General features: G+C 34.5%; 1 protein-coding gene across 6 annotated transcripts in view; it reads left to right on the top strand.

The window, feature by feature from the left end:
- The window catches only part of CNTN5 (contactin 5), a 606,500-nt gene that overhangs the window by 373,459 nt on the left and 205,791 nt on the right, over positions 1–27,250 (top strand). For all 6 annotated transcript variants that reach the window (XM_077173968.1, XM_077173967.1, XM_077173966.1 and 3 more), the window contains 3 exons: positions 1,266–1,484; positions 10,136–10,259; positions 15,352–15,527. In XM_077173968.1, coding sequence (XP_077030083.1) covers positions 1,266–1,484; positions 10,136–10,259; positions 15,352–15,527 — 519 coding nt within the window. The remainder of the gene's footprint in view (positions 1–1,265; positions 1,485–10,135; positions 10,260–15,351; positions 15,528–27,250) is intronic.

Genomic DNA, 27,250 nt, shown 5'->3' with positions numbered 1-27,250 from the left:
CTTCCCATTCTACTTTGCATTCATACTATCTGAGATCTAGCAGATTCTTTTTTTCTTTCAAACCCTGAGACTACCACTGCAGAAGTAGTGTTCCACACTCTGCTAGATAACAAAGAATTATAGAATAATTTTTTATTTTTAAGCAGAAGAAGAACTGCAGTCTTCTTAACTTGATGAGGCAGCACAGAACAACTTCATTTCATGAAACTGACTACACAAATATTTCAGCAAAAAGAAGTTGTCAGGACTATTTAAGTGTTGTTGAATCCTATTTACTAGAGTGGCTTTTTGTGTTACATATGCAAACAAAAAGGAGAGTCACAGCCTAAAAATGACAAATGTTACATACTATGCCAATGTGAAAAGGATGTCTGGTTTTTAAATATTTATCACCAGCAGAGATGACAGAACAGAGATCTTTTTTTTTTCATGACACTTCCAATTGCTCTCTAAAAGATCTGTTCCTTCATAGGCACTGGATATGTAGTCTGGATCCCTTTGCTCACCTCTGAATTATATTTTTGAATGTTATTCTAACCTCCTTAATATTGTTGCATACTTCTGCCTACTTTGTTCCTGCAGGTCCTGAGTTATAGTTTTTAATCTATTGTAATGTAATTTATTTTCTTTATATTTGACGTCATAAAGGGACTGAAAACTTGGGCACTATTCTTATTTGTAAACGCTGAAATTTTAAATAGAGTCAGAAAAGGCAAAAAAAAGGAAGTTGAAGAGACAGCAGAGGAGGTGACTTTAGCATATGTATGTTTTTGGGAAAGGCATTTGTGCATACAGGTACTTTTGGCCCATTTAGCTTGCCTGCTTGATTTGCAGAGTAGTGTTGAATTGAGAAGCACATTTATTTTCAGTCAGTGTTTCTGCATTTCACATACAAACGGAAGGAAGGCTGTGAAGGAAAGATGGTGGCCTGGCAGACACCTTTCCACTATGAAATAGAAATACAGGGTCATATAAAGAGAATTAAAAACATTGAAAACTCATGTTTCCATAAGTAAGAAATTTAGTGAATACCTGATTTGTATATTATGGTGAAGCTGCAGGGAAATTTTCTCAGAGCTCCATGCTCATACCCAATTCTTTTCAGAAGCTGAGTCTCTCATCAAGCCTGGTATGTTTCTGTCACTCCTTTTATAGATAAAACTTTTCTGCTTTTCTACTGCTTAACTAAACATTCTTTTGCAAAGTGACAGACTTAGTCTCTACCCAGTGTTCACATCTTGTTGGTTTTTTGGATTTTTTTCCAGATTATTCAGAAGCTGTTCCTGGTCTCCCCACATCATATGCTGCTATCCTAAGAATCAAATCTGGTAGTTCATCTTTAGCCTCATTTAATACAAAGAACAGACCACGATTAAGCAGTCCTTCATTAGGAAGTGTATCTTCACCAGGCTGGAGAGGATCCACACAACATTATCACTCCCCAACAAACCTCTACCACTTCTCAGAGACCTTCAAACATGATGGTAAGTGTAGCTTCCCCCCCTTAAAACTTGGAAACATTTTTCAAAATCAGTGTATTTTTGTCAGCTTATTTCAGTATTTCTCAGACACAATTTTGAATTTTATTAAATGTCACAAGGAGGAAATGAGCTGCTTTCCTTTAGGCTCTTCAGAACAGCCTTAAAGTCACCAGTTAAAATATCCTTTCTTAAAGATTCCTATACAGAATTGTTTTATGCAGGTGTTGCTACAGGAAAATAGCAAACCAGTGATTTGAAACTCCATTACAGCACAATTTCATCTAGTAGTAAAATCTAAGCAAATTTTTCTCCTTGGAATCTTTTAATTTAATCATGAATGCCAGTAATATAAATTAAACATGAAGGATAAACCTTATAAAACTACTTTTTCTCTAAATTATCTCTTCTGTGTAGTCAACTGTGTCATGCATGTACTGATGTGCATGCTTGGATAGAGTTTCTGGTATGATATGATGTCGTTCACCTCTAAATGCAATAATTCATAGAAACAATACATATTTTCTCATGTTTGGTTACATTTTAAGAAGCCACATTTCTAGTACCATTTCTTTAGTGACAATAATTACCTGAATTGCAGTCAAAAAAGATAGAAAGCCAGAAAGAAAAAAAGGAAGGAAGGAGAGGAGGTGGGGAGGGAGGGAGAGATTAGAGGAGACATAAGCATATTATAAGTATATTCCTCATTTACATCTAAGGGTGTAAAATAGGAAAGAATTGTGATTAATAGTGTGCAGTTCAATGAAATTCACACAATATCATGAGTGTGATAACAGGTTACTTTTTGACTCAACAAAGTCTTATTTTTTTTCCCCAGAAAATGTCTTGCATTTATTGAAAATTAATGGCGTATGCAAGTGGTTTGTGTAGAAAAATGGGTAATATACAAGCATAAATATGTTCCCTGAATAAAGTTTGATCTAGAAAAGAAACAATTTAATCCTGTCAGCAGATAAATTCTGTTTGATACCACTTTTGGGATAGGGGCATTTTTCTACATTTGTCCTTCCACTGTAATATTTGTTTAAGCAGTGACTAGAGTCAGACACCAGACACTGATAACTCCCCCCCGACAATCTTTTAAGAACAGGTTAAAATTAATGTCCATTATTAGAACTATAGTCTATTATCCTGATCTTTTACAAAATGAATGTCTAAAGACTGAAGGAGAAAGCAAAAAAATACAGATTATCTGAATAATATGGTGCAAGCTAGAACTAGAAATCCTGGACATCTCCAGAATGTGCAGTGAGATCATAGCTCAGGGATGATCATTGTACCATAGATATGATCTATGATTTAGGTCAGCAGTCTTGACTCTCCTCAAAACACTGGGGCCACATTGCAGCTCAGCAGTTGAGATTGATCAGTTTCTCAGGAGCAAGTGAAAAACCACTGACTGTAGACAAAATTGTAAAAGGACCTCATAAGGCCTAAATACCTTAAATGCCTCATAAGCCTAAAGAACAGAGTATTTGACCTAGAAGAGAGGAACACCATTCTTCTAAACACTACACAAAATAGCCCCAGGAGATTTATTTCGCTTACAGATCATGGTATATCCAGCTGTGTAGACACTTGTAGAAATAGGTAAGTCTGAGTCACCTGATGATATTTAAAAGCCCTTGATTAACTGAAGTGCCTGCATAGCACAAGCATAGGTATGAGACAGTATTTAGAAAAGATCAGCATGTCACCAAGTAGGATAATCTGCATCATCTAAGAGGACTTGAACACATCGGTCATGGCAGCTGAATGTAACTTGTTTTCTAAATCTCTCTCACTTCTGTTAATACCTTGATCCTGAATAAATAACTTTGATATTTAGAAGCTGAGAATTTTATATAGAATATTATGAGAATAAGTGACTATCTCAATTATCAGTCATTACACTTGTATTTCTAAATTTCTTGATTTTGATTTAGTCTAAAGGTACTTTTTTGTTTTTTGTTTTTTGTTTTTTTTTTTTTAAATTTTAGTTTTACAGGTCTTGAAGTAAGGATATTCTAGTTATGATCCTAAAACTGCTATGTGATGATAGAGTTAAGCCATGTTTACCAGCCAAGACTTCCTAAATGAGGAAATGTTACAGCAAGCTGTGGTAAAAAGACACCACTGCTTCAAGTAAGAGGACATTTTTAGGAAGAGATAAAACATGTTTTAGATTATTATAATGTAGAATTTGCATAATTCAAATGTCTAATATATGGCATAAATTCAGGAGTGAAGTTTGTCATAAAAAACACCCAAGAATACTTTTATTAGCTGCTGAATTATACCAGTTCTCAAGTGACTTCTCAAATTATTTCCCAACAGACATGTTCAAACACCTGACATGGCTTATAAAAAAGATCCTTTTATACTGACTTGATGCTATTTCATTTGCACTGTCAATTCAACACATGTTTCCTGATATCTCAAATTAAAAGAGCTGTGCTCTACCTCACTGCTGACTTTAAATTATCTGGAATTATTTAGCGTAAACATGCAGCTAAGGCAATGTGGTCTTTCTCTTCAAAGTATGTATCAATGTGTAAAGTCATGACTAAAAAATGTGAATAAAAAGTATGAATTATTCATTAAATATTCTTGAAGAATCATAAAACTGCAAACTCTTATATTTTCTTACTGTTCCAAAAACTTTTGGAATTGCTGTAGTAAAGATAATTGAACTTAACCTTGAATAAGGACTCTCTTTGTCCTTTCATCTTTGGTTTGACACACTTTGCAAGAAAATGAAAAACAGTCTGTCACAACTGAGAGTGTTTGAATCAATGGACCCCAAGATATGCAAGACCTGAATGTAATTTCTGTAAAATGAGAATTCCTGTTTCCCCACCATCTGCTAGATTCAGCACATACATAGTCTGAATTATAGACACAAACTACTAATTTTTTTTCTGTTACTAAAAATATTTTACAGCATTGATTCATATGGCATGCAGTTTAGATATTATAAGCTAAATTTAGAACAGATTTATTTGTTTCAGAATAGAGAATGCATTTTCAAGAAAGTGTAAAATCTTGTATCATCTTGCTTATTAAGCAAATAAACATGTTTCAGAAAAGGTAAATGTGAAAATGTGAGAAAATAAGTTAATCTTTGCAGTATAAACTTAATAATGCGTGTACTGTACAATGTTCCACCATGCAGCATACTAGAATCAATAAATATACCTTGAGGCATGTGTATCAGCCTCAGTTTACCTCAAAAGGAGTCTCAAAGTTTCTCAGCTTTTAAGTTGACAGTTTAAAGATTAAAATTTATTTTTAGAAATGCATATGTTGAAATATACATGTGTGTATATGTGTGTGTGTATATATATATATATATATAATGTCTCTGCTTCTATATATACAAAATAATTATTGTTAATTTCAGCAACTATTGTTAATTTCAAAATATTTTACACAGAGATTTAATCACTCATATTTTGCCTTGATGAATTGTGGGCTTCTTTTTTATTTTATTGAAATTTTGAAATTCGTAATATTTTGACATATGATAGTGATATTAGAATTAATAGTATTTTTTTATTTCTTAGGTGTAAAGGTGAAAGATTATATCATAGGATCTACCAGTAAAATAAGTACTGCCGCTGAAGTTAATACAGTTTTTCAGTGTTTAAACAAAAAACCAAAATAGCTTCTAGCTTTTATCTGGGGAAAGCAATAGGTTTCCATTTAAATCAGTGTGAATATATATCAAAAATATTTCTGAATATACTGAACAGGTTTCCTGTCTGGTTCCACGATAACAAAGGTAATCAGATGATCCATTCGAGTCATCAATTGACTGAAGTTCATACAAGCATAAGCTGAAAATCAAGAATGGGAAGAGAGAAATTCAAAAACAAAGTTGATAGTGAGTAGCATCATAGTGTGATCCACCTATACCAAAAAGAATCTTTCAATTTGTAGTACCAAACTGAAATGAAATGTCTTTGCCTAATTTTAATTACTTCTTCTTAGATATAGATTTCAGCAACATGTATAGCCTTATCAACAATAATTTCTTCAAACTCATTAGTGTGTCCTGAACACATTAACACCTAGGTCATTCAGCTGTAGTTTGGTCTGCATTGTGTCAAGAAGGTACTTTTCTGGATAGGCCCTGTATGCAGAGGAACATCATCTATATTGTAGAATGGAAGGTCTCTTAGTGATCCTTCATTTTAGGCTGCTTTAGAAGTTCTATATTTTACATTCCCTGCGTAGCTTTTCTTTAGAAAATTCTTCCACTCTACATGGGCTCAAGAAATCTTTGAAACATGGGAGTGAAAAATAGAGCAATAGGGAAACATTCTTCCTGATCTTGTAAAAAGTGCTTCTAAAGGGACATGAGCAGAAGAAGGGGAGAAGACCTGAAGGAATATTTCCTTCCCCCATATACAAAGGCTGCCTGAGCATATCCTCTCACATAATGTGTCTGTTGTTCCTTCCCACCAGGAGTTCAGACTGAGAAGATGGCTCCATGACTGATTAAGCCAGTCATGTATCTTGGAGGGTACTTATTTAAGAAAACATTTATAATAACTTCATTTCTTTTCCTCTTTAGAAGTACAGCACTTAGAATTATCCAACTAAAAGTAATAGTGTCAGTGCAGCTTCAATGCAGGAGTTTGAACAGGGTCATATTTTTCCTGTCCACTCTGTGTTCCCAGGGTTCCAGGAATTAATTAATTTTCTCAGTATATTAATTGACATGTATTTTTATCAATGGTGGCAAGAAAGCAACTGTTGAGGAATTACACTATTTCAATTGCTACAGGATTCAAAGTACAGGAAACTTTGCTCTCATCTGAAGTTTGTTGTTATGATATCTGCATTGCTCAGAAAGAAGAACTAAAGAACATCTGATTTTTTTTTTCTTCATCAGTAACCAAGGGAGTGAATAAAAGTAGGAAAGAATGCCTGTAGATAAGAGAGAGAGAAACCACACTTTGACTACTGTCTGAGTTGCAGGATACTGATTCTAGTTTACATTCCCATGAGGATTTAAATACTTGGTACTAAGGAGTTGCATGTTCCAGAAATTTTATGTGCACAAGTGCTGTTAGGAAAACACTGGCACTCAAAGAAAATTGAAGAACTACTCTGAAGAATATTCAAGAATTTAAAAGAGGGATTTTTCTTATATCTTGAACGTTTTCCATATCCTTGCCTTTCTTAAAAGTTGTGAGGGGACCACAAAGTAGCTGCTGCACTACTGGTTGCAGAGCACACCTGTATTCCCAAGACTCTGTGGTAAATCCCTGTTCTTAAATAATATAGCACTTAAAACAACTAGTTTTCTGTGTCTTGTTTAGTAAAAACATCTATGAGGAATGGAAATATTTCCCTTGAGAAATTATAATAGTAAATTGAAATATATGCATGTTAACATGCATATTGAATATTCATTTAATTTTGTGTTCTTGATAAGTTAGAAAGAAAAAAATGAGGTGTGGAGCTCAAATACTGCCATGCATACTCATGAAGGACTACCCTGTTAAAGAGTATGGGTCACGGTTAGCTGTGACCAATAGGTGCAAAAAAACCATGGGTGCAAAAACCCTGATGTTTTTGGATCTCTGAAGGCATCAGAAAACATACATGAGCTTATATATCCATATGTACAAAGATATATACATAAACACAATAAGAAAATGAGGGCAATAATGATGAGGACAGGGATATTTCCCCAAAAATCCACATAAAGCAGAAGAGCCAAGCAATGGTTCGTGAATCAAGAAGTTTTATTCCAAAGTCACACAGAGGAGTTGGGTTGCTCCCCTCTCTGTGGTTTGAGGGGAGTTTCCAGCTGTCTGTGGGACCATGGTGTGCTGCAGACTGGGGCTGGAGGTATTTCCTTGTCCTAAGGTCGATGGCTGAGTCAAAAGCTGCAGAAATCTCTGTCTGAGTGTGGTAGTGTTCACAGGGGTTCTTGGATGAGGCAAGAGACGAGAATGTTGACTCCATGTTCAGAAGGCTTGATTTATTATTTTATGATATATATATTACATTATAACTATACTACAAAGAATAGAAGGAAAGGTTTCTTCAAAAGGCTAGCTAAGAATAGAATAGAAAAGAATGATAACAAAAAAAAGCTCTCTCAGACTCTGGCCGAGATAGCTCAGCCTTGATTGGCCATTAATTATAAACATCCAAGATGGGCCAATCAAAAATTCATCTCATGCCTTCCACAGCAGCAGATAACCATTGTTTACATTTTGTTTCTGAGGCCTCAGCTCCTCAGAAGGGAAAAAATCCTAAGATTTTCGCAAAAAGATGTCTGCAACATCTGAGTGTCTTAGGGAGAGGACAAGAGTGTGCCATGGTCTGGTCCTGCACCCAGCCTTGCACCTTTTTATTTTCTTTCCAACAGTCCTAGACTGTGATATCATATTTTATCTCCAGAGTCTCTCCTAGGGAAAAGATAAAATCGTTTATCTTCATTAATATTCACCCTATCCATATGCCTACTAATCTGCATGAAATAACACCTAAATCTAAAGACATTATTTAGATTTGTTATCCCTAATTAATTTTTGGTTTTGCTAAACACTAGTTCAATATCAGTTCTGTATATTTTCACCTACATACATTAGTGTTTTCTTTTGTGCAATGCAAGAAGTGACCAAATGATAAAAAATCTACACACTGTTTGTACCAATATTTTCCTTCATCAAAATAAGTTTTGCCAGCTGAATCCATTTTCCCCATGGCATTTTAAGATGTACTTTTCCAAATTCATTACTGGAGTTATTTTGTCTTCAATAATATCAGTACATATCAGAAGTCACTTATTGTGATTGATTTGTTTGTGTGTTGTTTTTGGTTTTATTTTAATATGCAGATATTTGTTCCAGAACACACATTTCTGCCAATAAACCCAAGCAAAGCAATGTACCTACACATTAATATAAATATGCAAAACAGCAATCCATACTCCTTTACAAAGTCCTACAAGTAGGGCTAAAAAGCTGGAAAATTAAGGGAAAGAGATACTACTAATTGCTTCTGCTCTTATTTGCTGCCTTTACAAATCAACAGGCTAATTATTTGAATCTACTCCAGCAGAAGCATACACACCTGAAAATATAGGTATTTTCAAAATCTACATTTGAATAGTGGTGTAAAAAGACAAAACTGAAGTCTATAATAAGTGTGTAGTCACTAAAAAGAAAGCTTGAAAAGCATAATGGGTTCTCATGTCATTTTTTTACTGTATGATAAGAGAGCTGAGAAACCCCAAATGGAAGAATTTAAAGACATGGAAATTTGCATCTCAAAACTAACATGCTATGACCCATGTCTCCCACAATTCTCATCCTTTTCAGACTCCAAGTCTTTCTTTTCTGTACCAAGACTTGTAGCCCCACATACCTTTTCCTGTCTACTCAGATTTTCTGAGGCTGTTAACCACAGATAACATGGTAAAGGTTATTATTAGTATGATAAAGTATTAAATTGGTATGATAAAGGTCTCAGTTCCCAAAACTGTGAAACCCTAATGTGTTTGAAGCTGTGTGGAGTTGGTAAAAAAATGTAGTAAATAATTTTCAGGTGAGTGACCAAACCCCAAGTCTTCAGGTATACCTCTTTTCACTTTAAGCTGCTGTTGGTAAGACAAATACAGCAGGATATTATAAAATGCTTAATGTGGTCTGCTGTCCTCAGTAAGAACTGGAGGACATCTATCCCATGAACATATGAAACCCTAAAACCAACAGAAAAAATCCTGCTCCCATATGTTTCATTGCAAGTAGCAGGACAATGCCACTACCTCTCTGCAGACAGGCTAGTGCTTTAAAGACAAAGAGCACCATGTGATTAAATCATCCATGAGTCTGGAGTAAGCCTAAAAATATTAAAATTCCAGAGACTTCTGGTACACAGTGAGAATTTTATTCATTCAGACCAACATGACAGGAATACTCAGCTTGTGACCTTTTACTTTTCTGAAGGCTTACACTTCTCACTTCATAATATGAATGAACTGGAATCACAGATGTGTTCTATGGGTCTGTACAGCTTTTTTTAGTTCAGAAATGTAAATTCTTATCAAGATAAAGGTACATGCCAAAATTAGACAAGACAGTGGAGGAAAATGAAATGCCAGATTTAGCTACATATTATTTAATAACAGACACCATTTGCTGCCATTAATTTTCCAAGTGATTTTTCTTAGCACTCCTTGACATAAGGAAGGGGAATTGTGTATTATTTTTCTGTGGAAAGGGGAGGGAATATTATGTATCAGTTTTCTGTGACATAAGCTGCTGCAAGCAGTAGGAAATTTTTTGTTTACCTTGCTCTCTATAAGCAGAGTTAATTTCTCTTAAGTCTCTTGAGGTTCTCACTAGACTTCAGGCCAAAATATATCTGATGAGAAATCCATTCTTAGGCATAATAAACACTTAAATCATACTATATGTTTTATGCTTCACTTAGTGATATATTTTATATGTCTTCTCTTTCTTTTTTTTTCCTTTTAATAATTGCTTTTTAATACAACATCTAAAGTAATGCAGCATGAAACTTCGTAAAACAAATATAATTATGCGTACTTTAATCTCACATTATAAAATCTATAATACATTTACATTTTTTGAACTTTCCTAAACATTATCACTTTTTGTTTTTGACAGAAAGTGTTGATTATGGGCCGGTGTTTGTACAAGAGCCAGATGATATGATTTTTCCAACTGATTCTGAGGAAAAGAAAGTGTCTCTGAATTGTCAAGCACGTGGAAATCCTACTCCTACATACAGGTACCTGTTTTAGAATTTTATTTTTTTAGCTTTCAGAATATTAGCCACTGCAATCCTGCTCTGAGAATCAATGTGTTTTGGTGAGAAACAACAGAAACAGCTCTCTGACACTAGTAGCTTTCCTAATTGAATGCTTTTTGTGATTCTGAATAAGCAAGAAGCAGAAATGGCAGTGATTGGGGCAAAGGAATATTTTAAGTTTCAAATTATATACTCTCTGCATCATTTCTATCCATGTGGAGAGACTCCTTTTGTCCAGTTCATTGAATTGTGTCTGCGACAACTGACAAAAATAATATCTAATTCTTTGGGTTTCTTTTTTATTTCTAAGCATCTATAAAACTACAAAATACTATCCCAACATATAGGGAAGGCAGCAAAATATATGTACAGTAAATGACGTGACTTGGCACTACAAGATACCATGGCTGCATCAAATCTGGTTGTTTTTCACTCACAAGCCTACCATTTTATTTCTCTGCAACCATCACCTGTTGCTTATTTTTCCATACAGACTTGTAGGCCACGGTTATCCATTATTCAGGCCTGTGATGACACATCTGTGAGCCTCAGAGTGCAGTTTATTGATGGTGCTCACTTACAGGTGGTAGCAGTATGTTGCAGTCACCTTACCCATTTGCTATATCTGTCTCTGCTCATATTTTATGTAAATTACTAGTGATGTAAGAGGGCTGGGGGAACATATGGTTGGTTATTTTTTCCCACATACCTTTCATCTTTTCTCATAGAATCATTCTTCAATTACAAAGGGAACATAAGGTCTCCTATTGTTTTTTATCATAGATGGCAATCATCAGTTCTGCCTTTTGTCTTTTGCCTTTTACCCTTATTTAACTTGTGGGTTCTTCAGAATTCTGGTTGAATTTTCCTTAGAGCTATATGAATCAGAGCTCTTGCATTTCTATAACTTGAAGAAATCCAGAAGCAGTACCATCCTTAAACATTACAACCATACAATCTGCCTTTTTGCAACATATGGACTCATTAAATGGACCTGATGCATGACACAAGCCACCTCCTCCCCCAACAGCACAGGCATGACTAAAACATGTAACATGGGATTAGGAATGAATATCCAGAAATTCTCCAAACTAGAATAGCATGAATTCCTCGCTATGTAGTATGAAAGCTATGTTGCATTCTTCTTTACTGACATTCCATGTGTAAAGTCTGTTACCTACTGGTGATTTTTGATCGTAAAAAAAAAAGGAGAAAAAAAGGGGATTAGTGCCACACATTGTGAAAATGTGGTCGGTCCATTAAACATAGCCTGGGACTATGGGGAAAAGGCACAAATTCACCCCCAAAAGAGCAGAGTCCTATATTCAAGTCTCCCCGAAAACCTCATTTTTCTTGTAGAAATTTTGTCTGTGGAGAATTTATGCCATCTCCTTTCTTTCTTCATCCAACCATTTTTTTGCTTTTTCCCAGTGGAATGCAATCAACAAATACAGACTTTCAGCAAGTTTTAAAGAGTGACTACAAAGATGATAAGGACTCTTTCTTCACAGGGAGCTACATGGAGAAGGCAAGAGGCAAGAAGGTTTCATGCTCCTCAGTAATCACTGAAGCCTTTTAAGATGCAAACAAAAACCATCTCATCTAGGCTCCATTTTCCATATAATGCTGGACAAAATGATCTTTTAAAATCTTTTCCCACCTGGGATGCTTTATGGTTTTTTGATATCCATTTCTTCAATTCTCCAGAGATTAATTGGTGTCAGCAGCCTCATAAGCAAACTTTCCTAACTGTTTCTCATGGAAGGAGAGATTAAACTCAAAAGGCCTAACTCAAACAGCACAGTTTAACTTCTCCTGCTGCCACTTATCTGCGCACCATATGCACCCTACCATTCAAAGGGAGGGAAAAGAAGTAAAAATTACTCTCTGAGGAAGATATTATTCTTCAGGACAAATGTAGAGGGAATTTAGCCTCAAAAGATCTACAGATATACAAAGTTTTTTGAGTATGCCACTACCTAACCACATTACCAAAGGCCCTGGCCAGCTGCACTGGACCTTTATTTACATGTCCTCTGAGGCATGCGCTGCTAAGAATTATTTTTGGCCAAAACCAAAGCACAGTATGTATTTATTCAAATTTATATTAAAAGAACACTTAAAGCACTCAAAAATTTCAATGTTATCTCTGCCTTTTTTAAAATTCATTTCTTTAGTCTGTGTAATTTGTGTCCCAATGTTCATAACGTCTTTACAATTTTTTCTTTTTGTTCTTGGAAATTACTTTGTTTTAATGGAATGGAGAATGTTCACACCATTTCAGATGTTCCTCCTTTCAAAAAACTTGGTTTCTCCTTATCCAAACTCTTCCCTGAAATAACAGGTTTTAGTTTAGTGACTTTCAGTCATTAAGGTATTTTGATACATAGTTTTAGGGAATAACTCCCTGAGATAAACTGATTTTGTTTGTTTAGCGTTTCAGCAAATCATACCTTAGCATCACAAGTTGGGGTACTACAATGAAGATGATAAATGCAATCCCTTTGATGATAAATACAGACATTCACAAACTTCCTGTGGGATCTCACAGGTCAGTAGATTTACTGAGCTACAAGCAGATGTTGAATTCCCCAAGAAGCCACTTAACTACATGGCTTTCACTGATTGTGAAACCCTCCATGGACTCTTTTACTTAGGCCACACATAAGCTGGGTAGTAATTGTTTTGTCACTTTCATTTACTGCAATTGAAAAAGTTTTCTAATTTTTTTTTCTGCTTAAACCAGATTAGAGTAATTTGAAATATTATCTGTCACTTTTCTTCAAGAAAAAATGTATCTGATTTCTCCTAACAGTCTGTAACCTTGGAAGTGTTGAATTTTGGACAATTTAGTTGTCCTTCCAGATCAGTCAGACTACCTAGAAAAAAAGTCACCTAATTCAGTGTTTCTTTTCCTACAATGTGCATAGATTACATGAGGGGAATACAATCCCTCAGGATTGACCGCAATATATGGAGGCAGGCAACTATCAAGATCCAAAGTTTTGAGGTAGAATTCAAAGAGCATATTTTTTAATTGAACTTAGCTGAAAATGAAACTAAAGGAAAAAAGCTAGTTTAACTGAATTTTGGGCAGTTCTCATTTGGAAATGCCAAAACATGATTTTTTTTTTCCTTTTCCCTATCTAAATTTCCATTCAAGATCAATTACTTTTGCATTTTTTTCCACATATATAGACAAGGATATATGTAGAAAAAGTTAACTTTTTGTTACGATTTCATTCAAAATATAAACTAATGATCAAATGTTCAAAATAAAACTTCCTTTCCTATTTACCTCATCTTTGTATGTTATCTATTTAAAACATAGTTAATCCTACCAAACTTCCCCTGCTATCCTTTAAAATATAAATAAATTTTCAATGCTGTTTCATTTCTAACATTCAGTGAATCAGAGGTGCTCTGCAATCAAAAGTCCAATTGTGAAAAGAAGGGACAAATAGGAGATTCGCAGTTCATCCAAATTCTGACAATTCTGACCTTTGGATTAAGAAATATTCACCACTACTGGAGCTGAATTCTGCTCTCTGTATCCTATTCACCATGAATGCTAACAAGATAGGGTGAATTAATAATTATTTTGCTTTGTTAAAGTTGTCTCTGGAGTCTAAATGTTGCCAAGTTCTTCCTGTCTTTGCTGATCTCTGGCACAGCTTGCAAGTTCCTGGAAATTTCCCAAGCCAACTTAGAAGCTGCAGAACGACAGCAAAAGAGTAATGAAAGAAATATCTGGGCATTATAATAATTGTTCCCTATCTATTTACACTGCTTATCTCTTCTTTGCATTCTTCTTACAATTTCATGTAATTACACTTACACATATGTAAAAGTCTTCATATGTGGATGTTTTTCTTTTATTCAGAAACTGCAAACACACACATATAAGAGATTATTCCAGAGTGCTGAAGTCTGTTAATCTACCACACAAAATATTTTCTCTTGCAGACAGTGGTCTATTACAGGGTTTGTTGCTTCAGTCTTTTGAGAAGTATGGGAGGCTGAGGCTTTTTGGCAGACAATATCTGGGACAGGCAGGAAACACAACCCATAAAACCACTTGCACAACTGAAAAATTATGAGACACTCAGGTTACTTCTGAAACCTCATAAAAATAAGTGTTTATTCAGGAATTATTCAAAACGTTGCCTCAGTTGGGATACTTTCGATGTTTCCTACAGCCTGGCTGTTTCCATCTTATCTTCACTCCCGTCCTTGAATTTACTGCTCAGGCTTATTATTTCACTCCCAAACACCTCCCTAACTTAGCATTCTTTATTCAGACTGTTTATTTGTTCTTAGTTTTCATGTACCTAGTGGCTGCCAGGAACTGCCCTTGGCCACCCAGCAGTTAATTCCAGTCTTCTGTTCCAGCCTTTGAATTCTGTGTATACTGATTCAGATGATATTATTTTGCCTTTGTCTGTTGCCAAAATCCTATAGTGTATAGCAGCCTATGTACATCAATCTACCTCACTGCTCTTCACAGGTCTTGCTCTTGTTTTTTTCTGTATTTAAATGAGGTGTCTCTGTTTCTTGGGCTGAGAAGATCAAATGCTGAAAGATTGGAAAAACCTTTCCTTGTTTGTATGCAGTGCAGCACCTGTAAGCTCAGCTGGGCCTAAGGCTTTAATGATAGATGATAGAATATGAGTTAAAACTTTGATTATCATAAGCACAGTAAAATTCCCATTTTTTGACATAAAGGATGCATCTGCTATGCAGTTTTCAATTCTTAAACCTTTGTGAACATTAGTTTTTTGGCGGGGGGGGGGGAAGAAGAAAAAAAGAAGAGATCATTATTTTCATTCAGCATAGGCAAAACAAAGAATATCCCTTTTCTTCAGAGGCTAAAGATCAGGTTTTGCTTGTATTTTTTGCTTTCAAGTTTTGCCAGATTAATATATTGCTGCACAGGATATCTTTGAATACCTGTAATTACAACTGGAGCTGTCAGATTCTGTGTCCTAAGCTTGATACCTTCACTTGGCTATTAAATGCTCAAGCAGTCTTTCAGTGGGGTTTTTTTGTTTTTGTTTTTTTTTCCCCTAAGATGGCTTCGAAATGGAACTGAAATCGACATTGAAAGTGATTATCGCTTCAGTTTAATAGAAGGAAGTTTGATCATCAGCAACCCCAGTGAAATGAAAGATTCTGGACAGTACCAATGTTTAACCACCAACATGTTTGGCAGTATTTTAAGCAGAGAGGCTGTTCTTCAGTTTGCATGTGAGTAACATTTTTTAAAATATTGATAAATCAGACTTTTACATTGCTTGATAAGGCACTAAATTGTAATTTGAATATGTTATACAAAAAAACCCAAAACACTAACATTGTTGAGCTAGAATCTCAAAATTAGACATAAAATACTTAGTGGAAGATAGTGATTTTCTGTAGACTTGTTACTTTTAAAATAGAATCATCAGGGAAAAAAGCTCTAGTGCATGATCCCAAATGCTGTACTTTAATGGCATACTTGAATACTCTGCAGTGATGTATTTCACTCATTGCTAGTTTCCTGAAACATCTATCATTTTGCCACACTCTCTGAGCAGGAAAGAAAGAACTGTAAACTTAGGAAGAGAATGAGATAAAGTGCCTATATATCTATTGAATAGTATGCACCTTAACTGCTTTTTTTCATATATATATATGTATATAAATATATATGGCTTATGTCCTTGTTTTTGCATACATATCCTTTCATACATATACATATCCTTTCATACAATATAAAACTGAAGGGGTTTTTACAGTCATTAATGGAAACCAAAAATGTGTTAGATTTTGTAATCATTCACCACAATGTACTTTTCAGAAGCTATCAATAGTTCATGATCCCAAGTAAACACTATGGTCTATCAATAGGATGCTCTATAGTCAAACATACTATCAGGAAAAACAGGGCCAGGATTTCTTCAACCCTAACTTCCCCTCAGCACTTTACAAGAAGAAATCCAACATAATTTTAGTTTATCTAGATAAATCCTACCATGAGTGGTTTTTAGGAGGAGGAGTGCAAAAAGAACTCCATCCTAGTTTCTCAGATCCCGCTGAAAATAAGAAAATCCCATTAAATATGAGGCAGATCTTCATATAGCCACAGCTGGAAAAATGAGTTTAGGGAGAAGTTGCCATCTGCATGTCTACTAGCACATCTGCTGTTGTCAAGAACTCAGCAGTGAGGTCTGATTTTCCCTTGATCCACCCCTCCTTGGTCAGGTCAGATTTCTTATAATTTATTGCTTAATTTTTATCTGCTACCTATTCCGTCAAGGTATTTGTTAGGAGATCATGGTACTATCCACCTCCTTCTGAGCTGGGAAGAATAATGACATTTGTAAAAATTTGCTCATGCCAGGGCAGCATGTTTAAAACTCTAAGCACCACAAGAGTATCATGGTATTATTGGACTTCAGTCTTGAATGTAGCTTCTGAGAAAATCCTGCTGCATTTTATCTTTTAGACAAGAAAACTATCCTACAGCAAATCTCTTGGTTAGAGAACCCAACCACTGGCAAAAATACATGGTTCCACAATCTGAAACTCAGATTTCTGTTCCCAGGTCAAGAGTAGGGCTACAAGGTGGCTATTTAAACTCCAATTGAAAATAAAATAAAATAGAGGGAAAGTGAGAGCTGAAGCTCAAACAATTGAAGACCTTTGAGTTTCAACAATTGAGGACCTATGAGTTTCAATAGCTACATCTACATCCAATAGTTAATTCAGGCCCCTATATTATTACCTTCTCCATTAAAATCAATTTTGATAAAGTGAATGAAAAAAAAAAGAAAGAAGAGATTCTGTTTCGAGGGTTTATTTTCATTGGATTTTTAAGTTTGTATTATCTTACACATCTACTTTTACAGGTATCAAAATTATTACATTTTAATGTCTGGAATGTGATTTCTGTCCATTAAAGTATTTGGAAATTCTTATGTACGTTTCTTAGGAAAGTTTAATGGCAGAATGCTTTTTGGAAGTGCTGAGGTGTAGTAAATAATGCTGCAGGACTTGCATCAGAGAAAAGGCTGTTATAAGTACATAAAAATATTTTTAAAATGTTAGAGTAATAACTGATTGAAGCTCTTTTAGAAGAGTTTGTGAGAAACTTGTTCACAAGAGCAATTTCAACTTCAATGTGTATTTGTAGTTTAATTTCTATATAGCATGATACTTTCTCTTCTGATCCTGTTTTAATGCTTCTTCAATTCCCTGTTCTTAAATAGTTGGTGTTCGTGTTGAAATAATATTTGCATTATGCAGCATCTCAGATTTTAGTATTGTTTAAATTAATTCAAGTTTAATGATGTCACTGCACTGTAAGCTCATACTAATATACCAGAAGCTTGTATCACTGAAAAGTTGTTTAAAGTCAGATCCAAGGGCCACCTCTTCCAGTGCCCTTTATAGGGAAGTATTTCTTGATAACAGCTGGCCTGCATGTGTCCAGTTGATTTCAGTAAGACAGAAAGTAAAGCATCAGAATAGATTTTTTAAGGAAATGTCCAAATCTTAACGTAATTAAAGTAATTGGTGCTCTAAAGTTTTACTGGGATCTAATGGCTTGAAGGGTTATCTATAATACCAAGGAAAGGAAAGCCATTTCTGACTATGAGACACAGAGCTACACATAATGGCCTTGATTTTCTTTTTCATTGCTGAAAACCATGGATATTGATTCTAAAAGCTTAGAAACTTACCACTTTGACAGAAAAAAAAAAAAAATTAGGTTCATGTAATTGTTTGAATGTAATTCAAACAATTGGTTGTACCTCTGTGGAAAATAGCTGCCTCTTTGCAACTTGAAAGACGTTCTTCTAATTAAAAAGAGAAATGGCATGCAGCTCAAAATGGAGCAGCAATCATTAACCAAGGCCTTTGACACCATCTTAAGGACAAAGTGTGTACTCTAAGGTGCCTATGTAAAAATACCATGAAACCTGAAAAAGGAGAGCATGTTTATTACACTGGCCCTTAGTTCTCTCCCAATTCCATGGCCAAAAGCCCTGTTGCTATGGTTATTATCATGTAATTCAGCACTGGTGATGCCTTGCAATGTTTATGTGCTATATCATTTGCATATGTGTGCACAGTTAAAATAGGAAATACTTTGAGAAACTTATATCATGTCTTTGGATTTCAAAAAGAGATATAAAGTGAACATTACTCTGTATATGTTTAGAGATATAATACTTGAAATAGCCCACTCTATCACTGGTTATTTTTATGGAGCAAAATTGGAAGACCAGTTATGTGCAGTTAAAGGTCTGCCTAAAATTTTAAACTACCACAGCAAATACTTAGGAAGATTTAAACTCAATGAAAGTTCACTTTTCTCTTTTTCTTTGCATTTCCTATCATGTCTCATGCCCAAGGTCATGCTGGTTTATGCTATTTTTAGAGAGCAAGCAAAAAAAAAAGAAAACTATCGCATGCAGTAAATGAAATTAGAAGTATATTTTTTCAATAAAAACAAAACCTGATGCATAATTGAAAAAAAGATATATATTTCAGCTTGACTAAGTCTATCTGCCTTACTGCAAAACAACTGCATATTTTTGCATGTGGATCCACAGCTTCTCTTTGGAGCAGTGTCCTAATAACTTTGGCTACAACAGCAGATTTATTTTGTGCTTACCTTTGCCACATGTACAATCTCTATATTCCATTAGGTCACAAAACAAAATTGCTTTCTTTTATCTGTGGATTATTCAACCTTTCACAAGCCTACCGTCTCAGTGATATTTACAGTCTGGACTAAAAACCTAAAGTGCTAGGGGAAAACGTTCTCACCCGTCATTTATTGAACACCTCACTGCAATTTTATTAATTCAATTGTCACTGGCTTCTTTGCATCATTTCCTTTTTTCTTTTACTAAATCTGTTTTATTCCCTTTAATCTGCAGCGAAGGGTATTGATTAGATTTAATTTAAATGTCCTTTTCCAATGGATGATCTATGATGACTGACCAATGATGTAGATGTACAGAATAAGAAGTCACCCATGCTGCAGACATATAAATCAATAGTTTCCTGAGGAGACAGCCTACACATTGCCCATTCTATCATATCACACTTTTGTCAACCTTTTAATTGGTTTCTCCTACTAAGAAATTAATTTAATCACCTATGTTTCTTTCCTGCCATCATGCTCCGTGGACACCTTATTGGGTATATATCATAATTTCCTAGAAATAATTTGTAAAGATTTGATTTATTTAAACCCTCTAGACTTGAGAAAAGCCTTTGTTTCTCATGTTCACTCCAGAAGATGCAGAATTACAAAATGGCATTACAATAGCAGCATTTACTTCAAAATCATATCAATCTAAACAGTTTTAGGTACTATAAATGAAAGGTGAAAACTGAAGTGAGAAAAGAAATCAAAAAGCAGGTTGTTATACTTTCAGTTTCAAAACTGTCCCTGATCATCCTGTAATAAACTTTTAAGTTTGTGACTGCTTCGTTCTGAAAGCATCACAGCTGTGTGAAGAATGTTACTGTATCAGTTAAGAGTAGCTACACATACAACAGTGACTTGCACTACAATATTTTTGGATTGATTTCTTCACTATCTCAATATGCTCTCTTTGGAAAATATATGCTTAAAAGGCAGCTGAAAACCATGTGTAAATGCCATAAATAGTAAATTTTGTGTAGAACTGTTTGCATTTTATTCATAAATAATTTATTAATTTAAGAGTATCATTCAGTGAATTTGAAATGAATGTGAATTTGTCAAACTCTACCAACAGTTTCACCTGTTCTTTCCAGCCACAGTTTCCTACATAAATGTTCAAACCACTCCCACGTATCTACTTTAAAATTCTGCAATCTAGCCCTTTCTTTTCTTATGAGGACCAGGAAATAAATTAACTGAAATATATATTTTTTTCATATAAAAATGTTGAAAAAATATGTTTTCAATCAGAGTAGAAGTCTGGAAAATGAAATTGTTTGAATTTTAGCTGTGATGATACTTTGTTGTTTAGTGAAATATTCGGCTTATATAACTAAGTTCAGTGATGCAAAATGCTAAGAACTTTGGCTCCAGTCTAAAAAGGCATTTCATCTTAAAGTATCTGCATAATCCTTTTGAAGCTGGTGGGGTGATGTACGTCCTTAAAATTCAGCACATGCTTAAACTGTTGTTGTTAAACATAAGACTTCCTGAAGCAAGATTTGAAACAATCTGTATGGATTTGTTGCCAGTGTCATTATGACAGACACATAATGGGTTTAATTAAGCCTTCTGTCATTCATTTATTGATTTTTTTTTTAAGTGAATAAATACCTTAGAATAATAAACTTTAGGAATAAAAAATAGCGGAACTCATTACAACTCATTTTAAGCAGCATTTCTCAAAGCTCTCCTGTTGGAAATTACATATCTATCTTGGTTCTCTGTTGTGGCTATGGTGATTCTTCAATCAAAATTTGCCTCCAACCTCACTTTACATAGTGAGAATCACTTTCAGAATCCAAGTCTGAAAACAAGTATGGTGAAATCAGTAAAATAAGCAGGTCATCTAAAACTGTGAAGACAGCACCCACTCTTTTGGAAAGAATGGCAAAATTAATGAATTTTATGTTGTTCAAATTTCCAAACAAATCGTTGAGTATTGCCAAAAGATAAACCCTGTGGGAGTCCAACTGTGTTCAGGAGTGGTGTCCAGTCAAAGCTTTGGAAAAAAAATAAGCAACTCATTTCCTGGAGGTCCCCTTCCACAGTATGCCTTTGGAAATGGTCTCCTGACCCTATCAACAGCAGCCTGTCTGTACCAGCATAAGATCAACTCTGATAGACTGCCTCTATGTTTCTGTCCTTTCAGTTCTGCTTTTGAAGCTGTCTGAAAATTGCAGTCAATTTCCATTTTGCCATTGCTACATCAGCATTTAAAAATCTTGCCTCTCCATTAAAACACTTTAAAGAGCAAACGAAGCCCAGTCCTTTCCTATTTACAAAAGCAGGTGCTTTCTTTCACAAAGACAAGAGTGGAGAAATTCTTTCATCTTCTGTATGTTGTCTCAAAACAGTATCCTGTCATTTCCAAAAGGGGTTCTTTGTGCTAGTAAAGTAAGCACTCCCTAGCATGGAGAGCAAATCATATGTAAAGTTCCACATCCATAATTCTAAACTGATTTACCTTCCAAGACACAGAGTACTTCTAAATTCTCTTTTGAGAACAGCCCCTAGTCAATTCTGCTAACACCAAAAAGTCACAAAAATTACCTTGGAGAAGGCTGTGGTCCTACCAAAGTACTCTTCCAATCCCAGGTACTCTTCCAATACAGTGACACTATCTGTGATGAAAATCCAGTGCAGGAGATTATTTGTTTATACCTTTCACTACATTAGTTTAGACAAAATCTTTGTCTAAAAGGCAAAGATATAAGACTTTCCTTGTTCTCCAAAAAGAACTTGGTTCCTCTTTGTCCTTAGAAACAACTCACTCATTCCTTAGCTTCATCCTCTTGAATTTTCTGTGGTGAAATCATACATCACCTCGGCTTGAAAGGGACGTTTTGACAACACTGAGAAAGAAAACTCAGGAAGATCTAATACAGCAAATTTTTTATTCTTAATTAAAATTAACATTTATTCTTTTGGATGATAGCACTAGAATGCAGGCAGTGTAAAAAGTTGAGGTCAGATCCCTGATTAGGGATTATACATCAATACAGCACACATTTGATACTTATTAGGATAAGCTACTGGCTTCAGAAAGGGGCATCAGTTCTGGATGTACTCCATTGAGCAACATTTATTATCTCATTCCATTTGAATTGCACATAGGGATAACTTCAATCTCACTGATCCTCATATCCATCAAACACCAAAAAACTTATGATTATTTCCAACTATTTAAGTAGAAATGAGATTTATTAATCTTGTCAAATTTATTTATTGCTACAAAAGTTTTGATGCCAAAAAAGTACTCTGAGGTGTAAGTTCTGCTTAGTCTTTTAATCTGAAAATGTACTTTACACAATATATTTTATATTTCTTGTTCTATGGAAGAATTAATAGAAGTCAGTCATGTAGAGAGACACAGTTTGAAATGTAATTACAGCAATCATTTAAAGATGCATCTACTGACTTCTCATTTTAGCATTGTGCATTTCTCTGCAGGACTGGGTGGCTGGTGTTTAACCTGCCCATAACCTATCTCACCTATCCTTCACAATCTAATCTATCATGCTAATGAATCATTAGACTTGACATTTAAATATAAATGACAGTAATTAAGAGCAGCATTACTAAACAGGAGAAATTTTAAAAGGTTGAAGGAGAATTTTGTGCCAAGACCAGACAACATTTGTAAATTTCCCTCACAAGTTCTATCTTAGACTGACTTTTGGAAATTACTGTGTCATCTCTCTACTTAGACCCTTCCAGGTGTGGCATATAGTGGTGACCACTATTGTAAATTCTTTCAAATGAAAAGTTTTACTTGAAATTTCTTGCATGGTATTTGTAGTGCTACCATGACATTCCTGGTCTCATTTTTCTCCCTCCTTTATCCTGACACAGATGTATTACAGCTTTCCTGAGAAACAAATCAGGCTCCTGGTCTCATTGAAAAGTAAACTGCTCTGACTGGTTATTCTTCTGTTTATAAGTGCAGGGGCACAAGTACTTTTGATAGTACAAAGGAAAGAGCAGCACAAGCCTGGAATGGAAGAAGAGAGAAGTAGACAGGACATCTAAGCTGATTTAGGAACTGTACTCTTTATATATGCAGTGGAGTCACTTTTGATGATACTTTAGAATTCAGGGAGGAAAGCTTCTAGGAAAGAGTTGAGTTCTGTCTGAGTTAATAACACAGAAGAAGTGTTACTACTGTTATAGGTGTTATTATGAATAGAAGCCTACAATGAATAAAGGAGATTGATCATCAAAGAAAATATCTGGAAGGTTGTGAAACACATGGATAAATGAGAATTAGGAGAAGTCAAGTTGCGTTTGCCTGGCAAAGGAAATAAAAGAGAATACATATAAGTTTTTTAGTTAGATTACTAAAAATCAAAAATAAGAGATAGTGGGATAAAATTAAAGTTAATCTACATATGACCCCAACTTCAGTGGTCGCCTTTGTTCAGTTTTCTATAAGGACTGAGCAGCTTGAAGCATGAGATAATAGTAACAGAAAATTGCATTTACTTTGGGAATGGGAGGAGACAAGAATGTAAGAGTAAATCCAGACTTAAACTAAGTCTTAACAACATCCATGAAATTTAGTACTTCAGTGACTACTTTACAACAACGTGTAATTCCAAGACCAATTTATCTTTTGTCCTACTTGATATTTTCAGTACTGTTCACAGCAGAACTCTAATTAAATCACCTAAAGAAACCAAGATGGGAAGTTTTGTCAACATGGAAGTTGTATTCTCAACTGAATAATTATATATTTTATTTTTAGCGTTTTGCATTTAAAATCATGAACATGGTAATATAACTGTTGATTTGTTTGTTATTTCTTGTAATTATTTTGAAAACAAAATCAAAATAATTTCCAATTGTCAACTGACCAGTGACAATGAGAACATCAAAAGCCTTTGCAGATAACCACCATATGATGATAATGTCAAATTCTGTAACATTATAGTCTTAAATTCTGTGAGATTGGGTAGTTTTTTTCATGTCTGCCATCAGCATCTAGCAACTTACAGTTTCTTCTACACTGGTTTTAGACGTCACATGTTAGAAGTTGTTTTCATAGGACACAGTGTATATATATATAAAGAAGCACATTCTTGCTATAAAATGTACTGTAGTCTGTCTCCATATACAAACACACACACATGCACATACAGAACTAAACAAAAAAAATCCCCCAAACAAACCTTTTAATTAGGTTTTAGCCCTATATCTCATCAAGCATGGAAACATGTAAAAATGTCCTCAGGATTCTATAAATATGTAAATGCTGAGCCCACCCACATACCTACTGCACTAATTAAAACAAAATGCATTAAGTCAGAAATTTATATACTGTGTGTCTAGCTACACAATAAATCTTACAGTAAATTTTTTTAGAGTTGCAAGGTCAAACATCAAGCTACAGGATGAGGGATCCATCATTGTCTATACAGTCTGAATTTTTCCTTGAATACTGGAGTTCTGATATATAGAATTCTCACAAAATTTTCTTCTTCTTTTTTTTTTTTTCCTTTCTTTTTTTTATATTAGACACACTAGACTCAGGTCACAGAAGAATTACTGTACACTTACTGAACAGTGTTCTATTTTCTATTGTTCAGTGCACAGCCCCCTGCCTTCATTAATTCAGACTATTCAAAACCTACTCTGAGGATGAAATTAATTTCCTCAGAAGCCTTTTATGGTGCTCATCATTACAGCATCTAAATGCTTCATGAACATTAATACGTTTATTTTTACAGTGTTCCCGTGAACTGAGTAGATATTACTATCTCCTTTTTATAAATGGAAAACTAAGACATGAGAGATTAATGTAAAATATCCAGTAATTTGGGAAACTGTATTTGAGCTCAATGGGTGCTGCTTTTCCCAAATGCTTAGAGGAGCCAGAACTGATCAGTCTCCTATTCATCATTCTGATTAATCTTTTTCTCAGCCTTTGTATCTGTCATATCTCAACCCTGCATCTGGTTTCTGATCTCTCTCCTATTATCGATAAGGCTACTGATCCCATTTCCACTCTCCTTATTTACTGAAAGCATCTGTTTGATCAAAAAGGATAGCATCATCTTTCTAGCTCCATTTAAGTCTCCATGTTCACATTCTGCTTAATTGCCTGCAGTTCCTCTATCTCACATTTCCCACTTCCAGGCTCCTAAACTCTCTTTCCTTGTCCTTATTCAATACCTTCTATAACATGCTTTTTATTTCCATATCCTGCTGCATCCTCAACAGACTGAATGGACACTTAGTTACATTTACTGAGAATAACTAAAACAGAATCTTCCAATGGAAAGATGTTGCCATCTTAATCACTGTAATTGCTATCTGTGTATTTATAATAATGGATAGATTTGCTGACAGTATGAATATCCATTGACAGAATTGATTTTTTTAGTTAGAATTTTTTATATATCTTCAGGCTAAATAACTTAAATTGCCCTTCCATTAGCTCTCGTAAGTGGGCCAAATATTTGAATGGCAATCTTAACAATTCATTCAGTAAGGACTTCCACTGATAATTCAGTGTTTTCTCTTCTAAATTATTAAATTATTATTACAGATGACACTATAATGAAACAGGTGCCTCTTGGATAAACTTCTGCCTGGAATGACACTTCTACTTAAATACTTTTCATTTATAAACTTTTTTTTTTTACTATGAGATTTCAACCATCATCACTCATTAACAGAGATTAACTCTGTGTTTTGGTTAGTGACTCCAAGACTGTCAATTTAAGTCAACTTTTATTCAGTCACCTTCTGAATTCCATTTTCTTCCTGCTCTTGCCTCCTTTATGGCTCACAAATGAAAGACTATTCCTCCACTGAAATTAAAGTGTGAGAAATAGATAAAATCTTAGTGTATGATCATTACTAGCCATGATGTGCTACAAATTTAAAAAAGAACTCTTTTAAAATTTTTCTTAGTTTCAGAGCTGGTTATATAAGGTCTGACAACATGTAATACTCTGATATTGGAAAGTGGAATAGCCATTAATTTTTAATTGAATCTTAAAATTATCGTTACTTCATTAAAATCAGATCTGCTAAAAAAAGTGAAATTATCATGGATAAAATATTTCAGTGAATGTAAAAGTTGAGTAGAAATATTGGTAAGAAAATCATAGCTAGTGGAATGAAAGAAATTATTTTCAATTCAAGATTGCCTTGCGGCAATCTCAATAGAAAAGCCAATCCTTTAAGTACTTTATCCTGCCAAACACAGTTGCCAGTAGTTCACTCTAAGTCACCAGGTTAGCATTCCAGAGAAAGATCTTTGCTGTATATTTTGGTCAAAGTTCTCCAAAAGGTAGAGTTTTGTACTATGTGAACGAAGGATGTTTAATACTGGGATACTAGTTCCACAGGAGATTTAGGCATTTCTTTTCTTCTTAGTCTAAAATTCACTCTTTTTTTATTTCTGTCATGGTAAGATTCCAAAGCAATATATTTTGGAGTCAATGAAATATGTTTTTTTAATAAAATCAATTTTTTATACATTGGTTAAGAATATCCTATTATATTGAAATAAAGTAGTTTTTAGAGCAGTTTGAATACTGCAAATTTGACATTGTACCATGTTATACTACAAATATAAGAAATTTATATCTATAGGTTATGTGTTAGACATGGCAAAACTTGACCCAGTACTGTCAAAACTAAAAGCCTAAATAACTATTTTTATGTATAAGAATGGTAAAAAAAATACTGAGACAGAAATGCCATTATAATAATCTTAATTTTTTTTCTGAAAAGTGTGACACTAAGTCTCTAAATTCTGTTCTAGTTATTTAATTGCTGGAGTGAAGTTATAAGAAGGTAATCTAATAAGAAGGAAAGGCTGCATATGAAGTCGTAGTGAAACTGACACTGTTAATCTAAACTCCCTCCCTCTCTTCCACCCAGCTCTTCCATACATCTTGTCCTTAAATAGATCCACAGCCTCTAAACCTTTCTTGTTCACTTTACCTACCTGTTGAGAAAGGTGTGCACAGTGAAAGACCTACAGTGAAACTTGTAGCCTAGAAGCTTACCTTTATTTCTTGTTATTTTGTATATACTGCTAAATCTGTGGCCATAATGCATATCCAAACCTTTCCCTGGGGTAAAGATTTACATAAAAGAGTGTAGAGTAAAAAATACTAGAAACAGAGGAGACAAAGAAAAACTATCCAAATACAGATGTGAATTCTCTGACTGCTTTAAATGAACTTTTTATCAGACCAAAAACATGAAAAGAAGCATGCTTTACGAAGATCATTTAAGAAAGACAGTA

Source organism: Agelaius phoeniceus, chromosome 2, assembly GCF_051311805.1.
Source record: "Agelaius phoeniceus isolate bAgePho1 chromosome 2, bAgePho1.hap1, whole genome shotgun sequence".
Classification (NCBI taxonomy): Eukaryota; Metazoa; Chordata; class Aves; order Passeriformes; family Icteridae; genus Agelaius; species Agelaius phoeniceus.
Note: the sequence above shows the minus strand (reverse complement) of the source record. Positions and strands in the feature narration are given on the sequence as shown.